The sequence below is a fragment of the Nomascus leucogenys genome, chromosome 21, assembly GCF_006542625.1.
Source record: "Nomascus leucogenys isolate Asia chromosome 21, Asia_NLE_v1, whole genome shotgun sequence".
In the NCBI taxonomy this organism is placed as follows: domain Eukaryota; kingdom Metazoa; phylum Chordata; class Mammalia; order Primates; family Hylobatidae; genus Nomascus; species Nomascus leucogenys.
In genome coordinates this window covers 50407102-50426512 of record NC_044401.1, presented here as the reverse complement: position 1 = coordinate 50426512, position 19411 = coordinate 50407102, and the positions used below count along the sequence as shown (strand labels likewise).

General features: G+C 39.9%; 1 protein-coding gene across 4 annotated transcripts in view; it reads left to right on the top strand.

Annotated features, from left to right (window-relative positions):
* Positions 1-19411, top strand: part of NR2C2 (nuclear receptor subfamily 2 group C member 2) — a 102612-nt gene that overhangs the window by 14705 nt on the left and 68496 nt on the right. The window contains exon 2 of one of the 4 annotated variants that reach the window (XM_030801881.1): positions 262-345. The exons of the other annotated variants lie outside the window; for them this stretch is intronic. Within the exon in view, the coding sequence (XP_030657741.1) occupies positions 286-345 (60 nt within the window). The 5' untranslated portion in view covers positions 262-285. The remainder of the gene's footprint in view (positions 1-261; positions 346-19411) is intronic. 4 annotated transcript variants of the gene reach the window in all.

Here is a 19411-nt window from a genome sequence, read left to right as displayed (position 1 = left end):
TAATTAAATTTCCAATTTCATCTTTGTCTATATTTGTCAGTGGAAGTTTCTAAATTGAAGTGTTGCTGCAAATTAATTTTGGTACCTGTAACTGAAGGAGCTGGTGCAGCATATACAGATATGTCTAGCTTGCTAGATCTGTCTGCCATAGAGGGCAAAATCCACACAAGACAGTACCAAAGATGAATTTTGATTACTAATATTTTTCAAGTAGCCTGGTTTCTCCCCACCTGATAGAAGTTGCTACATCTTTCCAAACAGGTTCTCTAATGATCTTGCTTCACCATGGCTACAAATATGGAGGGGCTGGTTCAGCACAGAGTGGGGACCCAGCAGGTGGCTGAGGTGAGTGACAGGGGCTAGCACAGTAGCTGGCACCCTCACTTTTGAAAGGAAAGAAAAATCAGTGTGCTCATTTTTTTTCAAAACAGTCCCTTGGAGGTCAGCATGTGATATGTCCTAGGGTGCTGTCATGGGAGAAAAAAATGACAAGAACATTCATTTGTAACTTTTTTTTTTTTTTTTGCATGAGTAGGGTGGCCTATCTGCTTTTAATAAGGTGACTTGAACTTTTACTTTGAACCAAAAACTAGTAGAATCGGATTCTTATTGAACCTTGTGGGTATAGTTTAAATTCCAAGTCTCTTCGTTTCTTGTACACTTGATTGCTTGTTAATATTATGGAACAGTAGAAGACCTGATTATGTCCATTCAGCAGTCATTGACCATTTGCCACGGACCAGGGATTGTACTAAGTGCTGAGATATATGGGGGTGATTGAGTCATGGGTTGTTCCTTTAGTGAACTCGAGGCCTGGTTAAGGAGTTATTATAAAATAGGTTGAGAAGTGTAATTCCATGTGAGGGATTTGATCCTGGAGGTGGGTCTTCCATTATGAGTAAGCATTTGTCAGACCCAAGTAAGTGGGGTGGGGAACTTCGTGGCAGATTCTGGGGAGAGCATCCTAAGTCAGAAACGTATGTAAAAGGACATAGGCATTAAGTAGCTTGGTGTGTGCAGGCAACTTGACATGAAACGCATAGTAAAGCTACAACACTAATTGCATACTTTGGGCATTCATTCTGTACCATGCCCTATGCAAGGGCTTTAATCCTCACAATAACTTTCTGAGGTTGGTACCATCAGTATTCCCATTTAGTAGGTAAGGAAACCAAGTCTCAAAAAATAAGTAATTAGGCAAAGGCACTCTATAGCAGGACAAGATGCTGACACAGGTCTGTTCACTTCCAAAGCTCCTCCAATTAACCATGGGTCCTGCGGCAACCAGGAGCCAAAAGGTTGAGATTCGCATTTTTTATTTTTTGAGACGGAGTCTCGCTGTCTCCCAGGCTGAAGTGCAGTGGCGTGCTCTCGGCCCACTGCAAGCTCTGCTTCCTGGCTTCACGCCATTCTCCTGCCTCAGCCTCCCGAGTAGCTGGGACTACAGGCGCCCGCCACACCACGCCCGGCTAATTTTTTGTATTTTTAGTAGGGACAGGGTTTCACCGTGTTAGCCAGGATGGTCTGGATCTGACCTTGTGATCCGCCCACCTCAGCCTCCCAAAGTCGCGTTTTTTAATAATGCTAATATTTCTAGGGCACAGACACAAATTTACATTCAAAGAGAGGATTTTTTTAAACAAAAACTAAGTATACATATGCCAGTTTAAACCAATAAAAATGGTGAGCAGATTTTTCAGATTTTTAGATCAACCATTAACTTAAAGGCAACAGTGTAACTAGTTACCTACCCCCCTCCCCACCCAGCAAATAATGATTAATATTAACTGAAAATGAAAAGAAAATAGATTTGACAAATATTTTATTATTATATTTTTGAATGGGCTATCAGAGTTACAGAAGTATTGGGATTAAAATGCTTGTACAACAAGTCCTCATTTAACATTATCAGTGGGTTCTTGGAAACCAGCTTTAGGTGAAACCACGTATAACAAAACCAGTTTTACCCTAGGCTAATCAAGAGTTAAGTTCCTATGGCATATTTCTGGTCAAAAAAAAAAAAAATCAAATTTCTAAGTAAAGATACAGAACAGCTCTAATATTAAATATTGAAATAAACGTGAGCTATACATACTTTTAAGATTAAAGACTAATATAAGCAAAATTATTTACCCAATTTTTGGTGAATCAGTGAGTGACGGCAGTCATGGTGGTGGATTATATTAAGGAATAATTGTTTGCAAAACAAAAATTGTCAGGAGTACCTCCTACCACTATGCAGTCAATCACAAGTATGACAGGCTCACTGAGTGCTTTCTTACTACATAGTTTATTGTCATGCATATGGTATGATTACTGTGGACTTTATGATTTTTTTTTTTTTGAGACAGTCTCGCTCTGTCGCCAAGGCTAGAGTGCAGTGGTGCGATCTCGGCTCACTGCAAGCTCTGCCTCCTGGGTTCACGCCATTCTCCTGCTTCAGCCTCCCGAGTAGCTGGGACTACAGGCGCCCGCCACCACACCCAGCTAATTTTTTTTTTTTTTTGTATTTTTAGTAGAGATGGGTTTCACTGTGTTAGCCAGGATGGTCTCGATCTCCTGACCTCATGATCCGCCCGCCTTGACCTCCCAAAGTGCTGGGATTACAGGCGTGAGCCACCGTGCCCGGCCATGAATTTTTATTTTACAATAATTTGTATTCATTTCCCAACCCACTTATTCCAGTTCAGGGTGATAGGTGGCTGGATCCTGTCCTGGCAGCTCAGGGCACAAGGCAGAAACAGTCCTGGCCAGGGCACCATCTTGTCAGAGGGTGTACTCACACATACCCACACTCACTCAGACTGGGATAATTTAGACACACCAAGTCATCTCACATGCACATCCTTGGCATGTGGTGGGGGAAGCCGGAATACCTGCAGAGAACCCATGCAGACATGGGGAGAACATACAAACTCCCCACAGACCGTGGCCCTGGCCTGGATTCACTTTTTTTCTCATCAACATTATAACAAAACAACATTATTTGAGGACTCCCATATTTATTTGTTGCTTTATTTTGTTATAGGAATAATTACCTTGAAAATAATTGTTAATTTTTCAAATATCTTGTGTTTCCACTTGAGGCTGATTTGGAAACTGCTATATGGATTGCTGCCCTAAGAGGTCATCATTCTTTCTTTTTCTTTGTATATCACAAGTCATCAGGCAACATCATTAATTCTTTAGGAAAGAGGTTAATATAGGCTAATGTAAGTTCTTTGTGTGCATTCAAAAAGTTTGCTAGCTAAAATTTTCTGCCAAATACCTTATTTCCTTCAGGCAGTAGAATTTCATATATTAACTTAGTACAACTGTTGTTTCCCATGGCAAAAAAAAAAAAAAAAGCATTTTTAGAGACTCAAAATAATGAAAGGCAGTCTCAATTTTGAGTGCAAAAGCAATCCTCCTGTTTAAAATATTTCCTAGATTTCCTTGCTGGGTTTTTTTGGTTTTTTGTTTGTTTGTCTGTTTGTTTGTTTTTGAGACGGAGTTTCGCTCTTGTTGCCCAAGCTGTGGAGTGCAATGGCATGATCTCAGCTCACTGCAACCTCCGCCTCCTGGGTTCAAGCTATTCTCCTGCCTCAGCCTCCTGAGTAGCTGGGATTACAGGCGTGGGGCACCAAGCCTGGCTAATTTTTTATATTTTTAGTAGAGACAGAGTTTCACCTTGTTGGCCAGGCAGGCTGGTCTTGAACTCCTGACCTCAGGTAATCTGCCTGCCTCAGCCTCCCAAACTGCTGGGATTACAGGCGTGAGCCACCATGCCTGGCCCCTTAGTGTTATTTTAAGGAATAAGTATGTATTTGCGTCCTTTGAATTTTTGAGCTTAGTAATTTTAAACTGCATATAATAACTATGTATGATATTTGATTAGCTAAATGAGTAAGAGGGCCTACACTTCATCATTTTAATGGTAAGCAGTAATGGAGTGGGAATAAAGTATCCAAACTGAGAGATAATTACAGTCAGTTTTGGATAATTGTTTACTCAATCAGCAGATAATGAAGGAGCATACCCGTTCCCTTCCCGTAGGCCAGGGAGGATATGCTGGTGGATAATAGGACAGGGCTTTTGCTCTCCCCCAGAGCTCTCTTAACGGGATAAGCCCGAGATAGGCTACACTAGTTGAATAGGAAAGACAGGATCTTGGTAGAAAGAGACTCTATCGAGTGAGATTGTGAGCTGTGAGATCAGACAGATTGGGGTTTAAATCCTCTTCTCTATTAGAAACAATCAAAAAATTTAGCTGGACGTGGTGGCGCCTTCCTATGGTCTCAGCTACTCTGGAGGCTGAGGTTGGAGGATCACTTGATCCCAGGAGTTCAAGACTACAATGAGCTATGATCATACCACTGCACTCCAGCCTGGACGACAGAGTGAGAACCTGTCTCTAAAATAAGTCGTTCTAGAAATGAGCTTTAGTAAGTGCCATGCATTTTTGCTCCATGAAATACAGCAACATTGTGAATTATGTAAATGATGTTATCTAGAGTCCCCATTCAGCTTTTTTCTCCATAGACCATCTAAGTGGCAAATACCAAGGTAAACTACAAAAGTTGGGTGATACGAAATAACTTGATGTCCTATAATGTGCTCAAATTTAGTAATTCAGAGAGACAGTTGAATATAGTGGTCAACAGTGTAGATCTGGAGCCAGATTGCCTAGATTTAAATCCTGGCCCTGCCACTTGAAAGCTGTGTGACCTCTCTGTTTTTTGGAATTGTTTATAAAGAATTCGTATTAACTTTTCTTTAAAAATCTTGTAGAATTAGCGGAGAAGCCATCTGGGCCTGGCCTTTTCTTTTCAGGTAATTTTTGGATTACTAATTCAGTCTTTACTTGTTGCAGATCTGTTCATATTGTCCATTTCTTCTTGAGTCAGTTTCAGTAATTTGTCTTTTTGGGACTTCGTTCATTTCATCTAAGTTATCTAATTTGTTGGTGTACAGTTTTTCATAGCATTCGTTTATAATCCTTTTTATTTCTGTAAGGTCAGTGGTAATTTATCCTCTTTCATTTGTGATTCTAGTAATTTGAGTCTGCCCTCTTTTTCTTGGTCAGTCTAACTAAAGGTTTGTCAACTAGATTTTTTTTTCAACAGACCAGCTTTTTGGTTTAATTGTCTCTGTTGTTTTTCTATTTTCTGTTTCATTAATTTTCGTTAAAAACCACAGTGAGATACTATTTCACATCCACTAGAATGGCTAGAATATAAAAATCAGATAGTAAACACTGGAAAGGAAGTGGAAAAATTGGAAACCTCATACATTGCTGGTGGGAATGTCAGCCAAATGTCCATTAACAATGAAATGACTGTGAAACTTGATTTTAAAAAACAATGTGGTTCATTTTTTAAAAAAAGGAATAGCTGAGAATGGGAGAGATAAGGTGGCAGATGATAATTGGTAACCAAAGCAGTGAGAGCTTGAATCATGTCTAACACTGGAATTAATTTTGCTTTTCATATATTAAAGGAATGAAATTTTCTAAAGGGGCTTCAGTATTTTTTAAGCATTTAAGATTTCCCTCTGTAACTGGAAATTTAAAGCAGACATATAGATACATATACTATGTATTTCTTCATTGCCTAAAGAATCTTTTTTTTTATTTTATTTTGAAACAGAGTCTCACTCTGTCACCCAGGCTGGAGTGCAGTGGTGTGGTCTCGGCTCACTGCAACAACCACTTCAGTTCAAGCAATTTTCCTGCCTTAGCCTCCTGAGTAGCTGGGACTGCAGGCACGTGCCACCACACCCGGCTAATTTTTGTATTTTTAGCAGAGATGGGGTTTCACTGTGTTGGCCAGGCTAGTCTCAAACTCCTGACCTTGTGATCCACCCACCTTGGCCTCCCAAAGTGCTGGGATTACAGGCGTGAGCCACCATGCCCGGCCAATAAAGATACTTTTTAAACTCTGTATTTTGAGTCAGGAGAAATTTAGGAGTTAACTTGCTGAAGTATTTTGAGTGCTTACTGATTGGCAGAAAGAAATCACTCATACACCTAAACTGTAAGTTTCATGTATGTTTATGCAATAGAAGTGAGGTGGCTTTACACCTCTTTTCCCTGATCCCTGGGCTATGTAAGGGGCTGTCAGCCATCAAATAAGGCCTGCCATGGCTGAGAAAATAGCCAAATTCTTATGACCTCTTTATTCTTTTTATCAACCGGATTTACATCATTATTGCAGAAAACTAACATTTCCATGTAAGGGAATGTTTAAAAACATAGAGCTCTCCCAGTTCTTGAACAAAATGCAGTATTGGCAAGGCCGTGTCCTCAAGGAGGAAAAAGCAAAGTTGGATTTTCAATGTCCTGGAATGCCTAACTCACTAGGACTGAATTTGATTAATCCTGTCCTCTAACTGGATGTTTAAATTTTCATTTTCTTGTCAAAGTAGTACATATACATACATTTAAAAGTTGACCAATACAATATTAGGCTTAAAGCAGAAAACAGCAGGTTTCTGAACCACTCTTACCCTTTATCACCAAGCCTCCTCTAAATTTGATTTCTTCTGGTGTTTAACTTCATGCTTTAAAAAATGTCTTTACCCCACTATTTCTAATTCTTGATTTATTGGGCTTAGATATTATCTTTTTTGGGGGCCGGGGGTGGGGGGTGGGGGGGTGATAACGAATTCTTTTTTTGTTTTGTTTTTAGTTGTGGTAAAATATAAAATTTACCATTTTAACTAAAGTGTGGAGTTCTTTGGCATTAACTATTGGTCACATTGTTCTGTAACCATCACCACCATCCATCTCTAGAACTTTTTCTTCTTTCCAGACTGAAACTGGGTATCCATGTAGCACCAGCTACCATTCCCCTCATTCCCATAGCCTTTGGCAACCACCATTCTTTCTGTGTTTCTGAATTTGACTTCTCCAGGTACCTTATATAAGTAGAATCATGTAATTGTCATTCGTTACTGGGTTTATTTCACTTAGTATAATGTCCTCAAGGTTAATCCATGTTGTAGCATGTGTCATATGTTACAGTATATGTCAGAGTTTCCTTCCTTTTTAAGACTAATATTCTACTTATGTATCACATTGTATCTGTTCATCTGTCAGTGGGCATGTGGGTTGCTTCTGCCTCTTGGCTTTGAGGAATGCTGCTGTGAACGTAGGCATACAAGTATCTTGAGTCCCTGCTTTCATTTATTTTGGGTATACAGTTGGTACTCAACTTATGATGGTTCAACTTACAATTTTTTAACTTTGCAATGGTGCAAAAGCCATATGCATTTGGTAGAAGCCATACTTCAAGTACCTATACAACCATTCTGTTTTTCATTTTCAGTACAGTATTTAATTACATGAGAAATTCAACAATTCATTATAAGCTTTGTGTTAGATAATTTTGTTCAGCTGTATGCTAGTGTGCGTGTTCTGAGCATGTAAGATAGATTCGGCTAAGCCATGCTGTTTGATAGGCTAAGTGTATTAAATGCATTTTTTTAATTCTTTATTTTTTTGAGGTGGAGTCTTGCTCTGCGCCCAGGCTGGAGTGCAGTGGCGCAATCTTGGCTCACTGCAACCTTTGCCTCCCAGGTTCAAGCAATTCTCCTGCCTCAGCCTCCCGAGTAGCTGGGATTACAGGCGCCTACCATCATGCCCTGCTAATTTTTGTATTTTTAGTAGAGATGGGGTTTTACCATGTTGGCCAGGCTGGTCTCAAACTCCTGACCCCAGGTGATCTACCTGCCTTGGCCTCCCAAAGTGCTGGGATTACAGGCATAAGCCACCGTGCCTAGTCTTACATGCATTTTTGACTTAATGACATTTTCAACTTACAGTGGTTTATCAGGACATAACCTCATCATAAGGAGCATCTGTATACCCAGAAGTGGAATTGCTGGATCTTATGGTTTCTACATTTGATTTTTGAGAAACTGCTATATTGTTTTCCACAGCGGCTGCAACCATGTTACATTCTTATCAGCAGTGCACAAGGGTTCCAGTTTCTCCACATCCTCAACAACACATTATTTGTTGTTTTGTTTTTTGATAAAAGCCACCCTAATGGATGTAAAGTGATATTTGATTGTGGTTTTGACTTGCACTTCCCTAATGATTAGTGATGTTGAACAGCTTTTCTTTTTTTGTTGTTGTTCACATTAAAAAATTAATTTACCTAAATTTCTTTTTTCTTTTTCTTTTTTTTTTTTTTTTTTTGAGACAGAGTTTCACTCTTGTTGCCCAGGCTGGAGTGCAATGGCATGATCTCGGCTCACTGCAACCTCTGCCTCCCGGGTTCAAGCGATTCTCCTGCCTCAGCCTCCCAAGTAGCTGGGATTACAGGCGTGCGCCACCACACCTGGCTGATTTTTGTAGTTTTAGTAGAGATGGGGCATCTCCGTGTTGGTCAGGCTGGTCTCAAACTCCTGACTTCAGGTGATCCACCTGCTTCGGCCTCCCAAAGTGCTGGGATTACAGGCATGAGCCACCGTGCCCAGCCATAAATTTCTTTTAATTAAGGAAAAAGTTCTCATTCTCTCTCTCTCTCTCTCTCTCTTTTTTTTTGGAGATAGTATCTCATTCTGTCACACAGGCTGGAGTGCAGTGGCATCATTTCGGCTCACTGCAACCTCCGCCTCCTGGGTTCCAGAGATTCCTATGTCTCAGCCACCTGAATAGCTGGGATTACAGGCGCACACCGCCACACCCGGCTAATTTTTGTGTTTTTAGTAGAGACAGAGTTTCACCATGATGGCCAGGTTGGTCTCAAACTCCTAACCTCAAGTGATCCACCCGGCTGGGGCTCCCAAAGTGCTGGATTACAGGCATGAGCCAGTGCACCAGGCTGAGCAGCTTTTCATATGCTAGTTGGCCATTCATATATTTTTGGAGAATGTCTATTCAAGTACTTTCCCACTTTTTAATTGGGTAGTTTGAGGGTTTTTTTGTCATTGAATTATAGGAATTCTTTATATATTCTGGATATTAAGCCCTTATTAGATTGTAGTAGTCCATTCTTGCATTGCTATAAAGGAATACCTGAGACTGGGTAATTTATAATGAAGAGAGGTTTAATTGGCTCACGATTCCACAGGCTGTACAGAGAGCACGGCAGCATCTGCTTTTGGGGAGGCCTCAGAGAGCTTTACTCATGGTGGCAGACAAAGCAGGAGCAGGTGTCTTACATGGCAGGGGCAGGACCAAGAGAGTGGGGGGAGGTGCTACACACTTTTAAACAACCAGATCTCATGGTAACTCACTCACTATCATGAAAACAGCACCAAGAGGATGGTCTTAAACCATTCATGAGAACTCCATCCCCATGATCCAGTCACCTCCCATCAGGCCCCACCTCCAGCACTGGGGATTACAGTTCAACATGAGATTGGTTGGGGACACAGATCCAAACCATATCACAGATACATTATTTGCAAGTACTTCCATTCTGTGGGCTGCCTTTCCATTCTCTTGATAGTGTCCTTTGATGTAAAAAAGTTTTAATTTTGATGAAGTTTAATTTGTTTTTTCTTTTGTTGCTTGTACTTTTAGTGTCATAATCAAGAAGTTATTGCCAAGTCCAATGTCATGAAGATTTTCCTCTATGATTTTTTTTTTTTAGCAGGGTCTTGCTCTGTCACCCAGGCTGGAATGCATTAGCACAAACATAGCTTAATCCAGCATAGACCTCCTGGGCTCAAGCAGTTCTCCCGCCTCAGCCTCCTGAGTACTGCTGGGACTACAGGTGTACACTATCATGCCAGGCTAATTAAAAAAAAATTTTATTTTTAGACAAGGTCTTGCTATGCTGCCCAGGCTGGTCTTGAACTCCTGGGCTCAAGCAGTTTTCCCACCTTGGCCTCCCAAAGTGCCGGGATTACAGGCATTAGCCACCGTGCATGGCTCCTTATAATTTTAGAGTTTTAGCTCTACATTTAGTACTAAATTTTAGAGTAAATTTTAGAGTTTAGGTCTATGATCCAGTTTTATGGTATTGTATAAGGAGTCTGACTTCATTATTTTGCATGTGAATATCTAGTTGTCTCAGAACCATTTGTTAAAAAGACTGTCCTTTCTTCATTGAATGGTCTTGGCATCCTTGTCAACAATAATTTGACGTATATTCACGGATTTATTTCTGGCCCTCCTTTTTTTTTTTTTCCTCTAATATTGGTAAAACCACATAACATAAAATTTACTATCTTAACCATTTTTAAGTACGAATGTTCCTTGGTTCACAGTGGAGCTGCATCCAGGTAAGCCCATCACAAGTCAAAAACATCACAAGTCTGAAATGCATTTTATACTCCAGTAAACCAATCATAAAGTCAAAAAATTATAAGTCAGATCATCAAGTCAGAGACCATCTCTGTATACAGTTCAGTAGTTTAAGTATATTCATACTGTTGTACAACAGATCTTCACAGTTTTTTCATCTTGCTAAAACTGAAACTCTATACTTACCAAACAGCAACTCCCCAATGTCCCCTTCCCCCACCCTGACAACTGCTCTTCTACTTTCTATGAATTTGACTATTGATAACTACTGTAAGAATTATACAGAACCTGTCTTTTTGTGACTGGTCTATTTCACTTAGCATAATGTCCTCACGGTTCAGGCTCTCTATTTGTTTATATGTCTCTCTTTATGCCAGTACCACACTGTTTGGATTACTGTAGCTTTGTAGTAAGTTTTGAAATTGGGAAGTACAAGATATCTAACTTTGTTCTTATTCAAGGTTGTTCTAGTTGTTCAGGGTCCCTTGAGATTCCATATGAAGGTTAATGGATTTTTCTATTTCTGTAAAATACATCATTGGGGTTTTGATAGGGATTACACTGAGTTTGTAGATGGCTTTGGATAGTATTGACATCATAACAATATTAAGTCTTTCAATCCATGAACACAGGATGTTTTTCCACTTATTTATGTTGTCTTTAATTTCTTTCCATGGTGTTTTATAGTTTTCAGTGTATACTTATGGTTTTTTTTTTTTTTTTTCGAGATGGAGTTTCACTCTGTCACCCAGGCTGGAGTGCAGTGGTACAATCTAGGCTCACTGCAACCTCCACTTCCCAGGTTCAAGTAATTCTCCTGCCTCAGCCTCCCAAGTAGCTGGGATTACAGGTATGTGCCACCATGCCCAGCTAATTTTTGTATTTTTACTAGAGACAGGGTTTCACCATGTTAGCCAGGCTGGTCTTAAACTCCTGACCTCAAGTGATCTGCCCACCTTGGCCTCCCAAAGTGCTGGGATTACAGGTGTGAGCTGCTGCATCCAACCAGTGTATACTTACGTTTTAAGTGTATACTTAAATGTTTTAGCTGGGCGCGGTGGCTCACGCTTGTAATCCCAGCACTTTGGGAGGCCGAGGCGGGAGGATCACGAGGTCAGGAGATCGAGACCACTGTGAAACCCCATCTCTACTAAAAATACAAAAAAAAAAATTAGCCGGGCGTGGTGGCGGGCACCTGTAGTCCCAGCTACTCGGAGAGGCTGAGGCAGGAGAATGGCGTGAACCCGGGGGGCAGAGCTTGCAGTGAGCCGAGATTGTGCCACTGCACTCCAGCCTGGGCGACAGAGCGAGACTCCGTCTCAGAAAAAAAAATGTTCTAAGAATTTTGCTTCTTGGTTAAATTTAATCCTGAACATTTTATTCTTTTTTATGGTATTGTAAGTGGAATTGTTTTCTTAACTTCCCTTTTGGGATGTGCATTGTTAGTGTATAGAAATGTTACTGATTCTTATGTGTAATAACATGCAGTTTTGCTGAATTTGTTTTATTCTAAAAGTTTTTGGTCATCTTTAGAGTTTTACATACAAGGTTCTGTCGTCTGTGAATAAGGGATAATTTTACTTCTTTCTTTCTTCTATGGATACCTTTTATTTTTCTTGACTAATTGCCCTGGCTAGGACTTCTAGTACAAGTGGCAAAAGTAGCCATTCTTGTCTTGTTCCTTATCTTAGAGGAAAAGTATTCAGTCTTCTATCAATGAGTGTGGTGTTAGCTCATTGATGAAACAGGTGGTTTTCATATGTGGCCTTTGTTATGTTGAGGTAATTTCCTTCTATTCCTATTTTGTTACATGTTTTAATCATGAAAGGCTATTGAATTTTGTCAAGTTCTTTTCCATCAGTTCAGAGGATCATGTGTTTTTTTCCATTCATTCTCTCAATGAGAGGTACTTTACATTGATCAGTGTTCATATGTTGAACCACTCTTGCATTTCTTGGACAAACCTCTCTTGGTAATGGTTTGTATTTTTTAATATGCTGCTGAATTCAGTTTGCTAGTATTTTGTTGAGGATTTTTGTACCAGTGTCCGCAGGAAAGAGAATAGTTTATAGTTTTCTTTTGGTGTCTTTGGCTTGGTATCACTGTGATAATACTGGCCTCATGGGAGTTTGGAAATGTTCCCTCCTCTTCAGTGTTTCTAGAAGAGTTTAAGAAGGATTGGTGTTAATTCTTCTTTAAATGCTTGGTAGAATTTAGCAGTGCAGGACTTTTCTTTTTTGGAAAGTTTTTGATTACTTATTCTATCTTCTTACTGGTTGTAGGTCTATTTGGATTTTGTTTCTTTTTTTTTTTTAATATAATTTTTATTTTATTTTATTTTTTTAGAGACAGGGTTTCGCCATGTTGCCTGGGCTGATCTCGAACTCCTGGGCTCAGGCAATCTTCCCACCTCCACCTTCCAAAGTGCTGGGATTACAGGCATGAGCCACCACACCCAGCCCAGATTTTCTGTTCCTTCATGATGCAATCCTGGTAGGTTGTGTGTTTCTGAGAATTTGTCCGTTTCATCTAGGCTATCCAGTGTGTCAGTGTATAATTGTTCATAGTACTAGTTTGTAATCTTTTCTTACTTCTGTTAACATTTGTAATAATGCCCCCACTTTTATTCCCATTATATGAAGAGACTTTAGTGTTCGTTCAGTGCCACATACTCTTACATCTCTTCCCTCCCAATAAAATTATATCCTGTTTGTATAAATCGGTGTTCTGTGTTATATAATTATGATACTATTACAGATACTTCCTAGTGTCTCCAACATAGTTGTAAAACTCTCCAGATACTATTTTCTATACAAATCAGAAGAATTTTTAGTTTCCTTTTTCTCCTGTGAAAACACTCCTTCTAAAAGCCTCTGACCTCCTGCTCTAGTCCCTACTGATTGCTGTTTGAACTTACTGTGCACGGCTGTCATCCTGTACTTCTCTCTTGTTTGGATTCTTTGTTTTCTTGAGTCTGTCTTCCTTCCTTCCTTCCTTCTTTTTTTTTTGATGGACAGCGTCCTGTATTAGCTTCCTAGGAAAGGGTGCATCAGAGGTGATTTTCAAAAATCTTATATGTCTGAACATATTTTTATTTACATGTAAATGGCTAATTGATAGTTTGACGAGGAATAGAAATCTAAGTTGAAAATAATTTTACCTCAGAATTTTGAAGGCATCATTTTATTGTCTTCCATTTTCTAGTGTTGCTTTTGTGTATAATAGTCAGTGCCATTGTCATTCCTTATCTACATGAGTGACCTCTCTTCCTCTCCCTCCCAATCTGGTTGTTAAGATCTTTTCTATTCTGTTCTGAAATATTATACAGTCATGTCCCCTGGTATATATATTTTTTCATAAATGATACTGTGCACTCAGCGGGTTCTTTCAGTCAAAGTTCATGTCCTCCTGTTCTGGGAAATTGTTTTATGCTAGTTCTTAGATAATTTCTTCCCTCAGTTTTTTTCCAGTCTCTCTTCAGAACAACTAATTAGTTGGATTCTGGGTCTCTTGAACTAATCCTTTCATTTCCTCTCATTTTCTCTTGTGTTTCCATCTGCCTCCAGCTTCTACTTTTAGTGAGATTTCCTGACTTAGAATCTGTCTTCATCACTGACTAGTGCTTGAGTGTGTTACTTAATGTCTTTGTGCTAGTTTCTCCAACTGTAGGATTAATTATTGAATTCATTTTAGAGGATTATTGTGAGAATTAAATGATTTACTGCATGTAAAGCATAGCACATAGAAAGTAATACATTGTGGCAGATGGCTTTCAGCTCTGGCTGTTATTGCTTCTTCAATTTTATTTTCATTTTTGATATCTTATTTTTAATTTTCGGAACTCTTTCTCCCTTTATTTTTATAGCAACTTTTCTTCATGGGTACAGTAGCTTGTTGTAATTCTCTGAGAGTGTTAATTGCAGTTTTTTATTCTGTTTAGTTTTCTTCTTTCTTACATAGTTGCTTTTATCCAAATTCATTTTTGTTTCTTTTAGTTCCTTTCTTTCCTATGGAAGCTTTCCTCAAATGGCTAATGATCCTCATTGTTGGTCCATATTTAAGAGTAATGTAGCCGGGCAAAATGGCTCATGCATATAATCCTAGCACTTTGGGAGGCCGAGGTGGGTGGATTGCCTGAGCTCAAGAGCTAAAAACCAGCCTGGGCAACGTGGCAAAACCCCGTCTCTACTAAAATACAAAATATTAGCTGGGCATGGTGGTGTGTGCCTGTAGTCCCAGCTACTCAGAAGGCTGAGGCACAAGAATTGCTTGAACCCGGGAGACGGAGGTCGGAGGTTCCAGTCAGCTGAGATTGTACCACTGCACTGCAGCCTGAGTGACAGAGTGAGACTCTGTCTCAAAAAAAAAAAAAAAAAAGAAGAATAACAGACTTTAGCTCAGCTGCAGGGAACTATGATCATGCCACTGCACTCCAGCCTGGGTGACACAAGAAAAAAAAACATTAAAAAAAAAGAATGAAGGACTTAAAACTGAAAACAAAAACCCCAAAAAAGTGTTTTTGTACATGTGTAAGCCTCATCAGCTAGCTTGGTTTTACTGTGGATTGATTGGATAAGCACCCACACCCTAAACTTCGGTACAAATGTTCCTTAACTTGCAGTGGGGTTATGCCCCAATAAACTCATTATAGCTTGAAAATCTGTTGAATCACCTAACCTACGGAACATTATAGCTTAGTCTAACATCCCTTACACATGCTCAGAACACTTATATTAGCCTACGGTTGGGCAAAATCATGTAACACAAAGCCTATTTTATAATAAACTGTTGAATAGCTCATGTAGCATACTAGTATTAAATACTGTTCTGAAAGCCAAAAACAGAATGGTCATCTAGGTATTTAAAGCACGGTTTCTACTGAATGTGTATTGCTTTTGTACCATCATAAAGTAAGTTGAACCACTGTAAGTTGAGGACTGTTCGTCCATAGGTTTCCTTTCTGGGGCCATTCAGTTTTTTCCAGCAGAAATTCTTCAGTTTACTATCTGCAGGGTACCACTTGTCTTGTTGCCAGTCTTTTTGTCCTTGCTTATTTTAAAACTATGGCACAGGGGATAGGGTTGGCAGCATGGGGGTTGGAGGTTCACTTTGCAATGCTTATACTTTCACTTGGTTTACTTCTGTGAAAACCGAAGAACAGGGCCGCCCTCCTTCATATGAAGATGTGTTTGATGTCTCAGGGTCTGGGACCTCTTCGGTTCACTCTTTGGTTCAAGTTACCCACAGACTATACCTCCTTTGTTCTGCAGTGGTATGAGAGGTGGTGGTGATGGTGAGTTTACCTGGCTGTACCACATTCAGCCAGTCCTCTGGTTTAGGGCCTGCTTCTCAACCCAGGTTTCTGTGGGACCAGGGGCTGAGCCTTTTCAAGGTTCTGGGGTGAAAATCAGCTTGCTTCTCATTAATATCCCCCCATAGTCACTTGGGGCTTTGTCCATTTTCCTAAATTAGTTTCCACTTCATCATCTGCTTTCCATCCTCCAAAAGTATGTCAGCATCTGTGATCCACTACATCTCCTTGACTATTCTTTTTGTCCTCATGGGTTTGTACATTTTTGTTTTTGTTCCTTTACTCATTGTTTAATGTGGCTTGGTAAAGGGATAGAGATAAATGCATGAGTATTTTCTATACTTAACTGGAATTCAGGGAAAGTACTACTATTAGTAAACCAAATTGAAATTGTTCATTGATGGACTGCAAGGTATTGCAGAAATATTTCATTAACGTATCCATTCAGCAGCTGTTTAAGGAGTGCTTACTGTGTACTAGGCATTGTTATAGTTTTCAAGTTAAATATTCCGTTCACATGAAGCTTTTATTCTATCAGGAGACAGACAATAAACATCTAAACAAAAATAAAATGTGAAGAGAACAGTAAATGCTATAAAGAAAAGGGAAGGGGTCAAAAGTGACAGGAATTACTGTCTAAGCACATTCAGGGAGATTTTTTTCAGAGGGCAACATTTAAACAGAAACCTGAATGAAGTGAGAGAATTATTTGTGTGAGTGTCTGGGGGTGGCGGTTACAGAGGTAGGGAACACTCCAGACAGGGAAGAAGTGGAGGAGCATGCTTGGTACAATAAAGGAATAATGAAGAGTCCTGTGTGGCAGCAGTGCAGGGAGGGAGGAAGAAGGTGATAGGAGATGCGGTCAGAGTGGGAGGTACGGCCAGATCATTCTGGGTATTATAGGCCATGGTCAAGAGTTTGTATTTTATTTCACATAAAATATATTTTGGGGCAGTATTGGAGAGTTTTCAGCAAGAGAATGACCTATCTTTGGGGGTTGAATCACAAGCCTACCGATAATGCAAACTGCCACAGTCAGTTCCTGCCCTGACAGACCAAGCTCTCTTCCTTGATGGTGGGCAAATTTGGGGTTGTTCCCTATTTTAAAACCATTGCCACCCATAGTCCCTACTGTAGAATTTCCTTAGGTGGCCATATTATATACTACGTGAACCCTGGCTTCCTTGGTTTTATACCTCATGGGCTGAGTTGTTAAGATTCCTACTCTTTTCTGGCGTTGGGGTTGGGGGTGTTAGGGAACAGGGTCTCACTCTGTCATCTAGGCTGAAGAGCAGAGGCATGATCACAGCTCACTGTAACCTTGAACTGCTGGGCTCAAGCAGTCCTCCCACCTCAGCCTTCCAAGGAGCTAGGATTACAGGTGTGCACCACCACACCAGCTAATTTAAAAAAAAATTTTTTTTTTTTGTAGAGACAGGATCTCACTATGTTGTCCAGGCTGCTCTCGAACTCCTGCCCTCAAGCCGTTCTCCTGCCTCAGCCTCCCAAAGTGCTAGGATTATAGGTGTGAGCTGTTGTGCCCAGCCTAAAATTCTTACTCTTAAGAATTGGAAAGCAAGTGCTTCTAGTATTATGTGATACATGCATTTCTGAAAAATCTCGTACTTCTACCCACTAAAAATCAGAAAGCCATATGGAAAAATAGGGCTTGGAATAGACCAGAGAACTAACAAAAATAATAACAATCCTAATAAAAATACTAGTTAAATACCCAGTTAACAAAACATGTTAAATTCCTAATAAACAGAGTAAGTACAAGATTTCATCTTAAAAATGAAGTGAAGGTAGCTTTATGGCAGGGGTTGTGAAGAAAGGTTAACGATGCTGAGTAATTGCATAAATGCATAAAGCTTTGGGAGAAATGCATAAAGATGGAGGGGAACCATGCAATGAGCATTTTCAAGACAGCACATGGCCAGACTGAGAAAAGATGAAGAACCTGGTTGAATAGGCATCATGTGTGACACAGTTCCCTGTAGCTTTCTGGCCAGTATACTTTGCATTCTGTGGCTATTCCTTGGTGTGATACAAAGCATTAAGGAATTGGGAGCTATCACTTGTGAATCAGACTGATTTCTACTGTTACACTGGCATCATGTCTCTATTGACAATTTTATAGAATCAGATTCACATTATAGAACTAACTTTGCAACAGGTCATACCATAGTAACAATAATAGCTATTAAACTTTGTGCCTTGGCACTGCTAAACACTGTACATGTATCATCCTATTTAGTCTTAACATAAAGCCACAGGGCATAATGGCTGACACTTGTAATCCCAGCACTTTGGGAGGCTGAGGCAGACAGATATCCTGAGCCCAGAAGTTCAAGACCAGACCAGACAATATGGTGAAACCTTGTCTCTGAAAAAATTAAAAAGTTAGGCCGGGCGCGGTGGCTCACGCCTGTAATCCTAGCACTTTGGAAGGCCGAGGCGAGCGGATCACAAGGTCAGGAGATCAAGACCACCCTGGCTAACAGGGTGAAATCCCGTCTTTGCTAAAAATACAAAATATTAGCCAGGCGTGGTGGCACGTACCTGTGGTCCCAGCTACTCGAGAGACTGAGGTGAGAGGATCGCTTGAGCCCAGAATGTCAAGGCTGCAGTGAGCCGAGATCGCGCCACTGCACTCCAGCCTGGGCAACAGAATGAGACCCCATCTCAAAAAAAAAAAAAAAAAAAAAAAAGAAAACACAAAGCCTATGAAGTGGTACTGTAATTTTTCATAATTATAGGGCTAGGGCACAGGTGAGGGTTAAAAAACTTGTCTACTCATCACATGGTTTAGCAATAGGTGGCACTGGACACTGAAGTTGTAAGATCATATAGGATCAGGGCTTGAGTTGATACCATATGTAAGTTCAAATTGTTAGGGAACATGGAAACAAGGAAAGCTTGTCTTTAGAGAAAACCTGCAGAGTAACCAGACTCTCAAAAGAAAGCAGAGGTGTTTCTGGGACCATGTGGCCCCAGAAAGAGATGGAGAGAGAAGCTGCTTGACAGTTCTCTAGTTCCCATATAGCCTGGTTGTACATATTGAGATTGGGTTCTGTGAGTATCCTTTCAACAAGTCTTTTCACTTGAGCAAGTCTGAGTGTCAGTTGTTTCCAAACAATCACTAACAAAAGCACTCAAACCCTCCCGAGTTGTAGTATTTGGTATGTATCTGGTATGTCAAATTTCAGGGATGTAAACATCAATTTTCAAGTAAGTAGATAAGTCTAACTGCATTTTCCTATGAAATTGAATAAATTATCTGTTGGGGTTCAAGCCCATGGCTCTCAGATGTGCATATGGATTGGATAGAGGTGGGGAGGGTCCTCTGAAGATAGGGAAAAAGGAGCAGAGAGAGGGAACTTGAATTAGCTGTAATGTTTGGTTTCTCTTATTCTTTAGTAACAGCGTATCACCATTGTGCTGAATTTTCTTGAACCTTTTTTTTTTTTGCTTTCATCCATGACTTTTACCACCTATATGTATATTCCTAAATGATACATTTTTTTTAATTTTAAACTTTAAAAGTAATTATTTTATATGTATTCTTCTCTATGGCTTGTATCTTTTGTTCAGCATTGTTTTTGAGATTTATCCATGTTGATAAATGAATCTCCAAGTTGATTTATTTTCACTAGGAATAGTTTTCTGTTATATGAATATACCATCAAGTATTGATTCTATTGCTTGTGGACATTTGGATTGTTCATCTGTCCTTTTGTGGGGTGACAGGATGAGAGTGATATTAGGAATAGTGCTTCAGGAGACATTCCTGTACATGTCTTCTGGTTCATTTGTGCAGGAGCTTCTTTTAGGGTATATAGAGCTAATGGGGGAACACT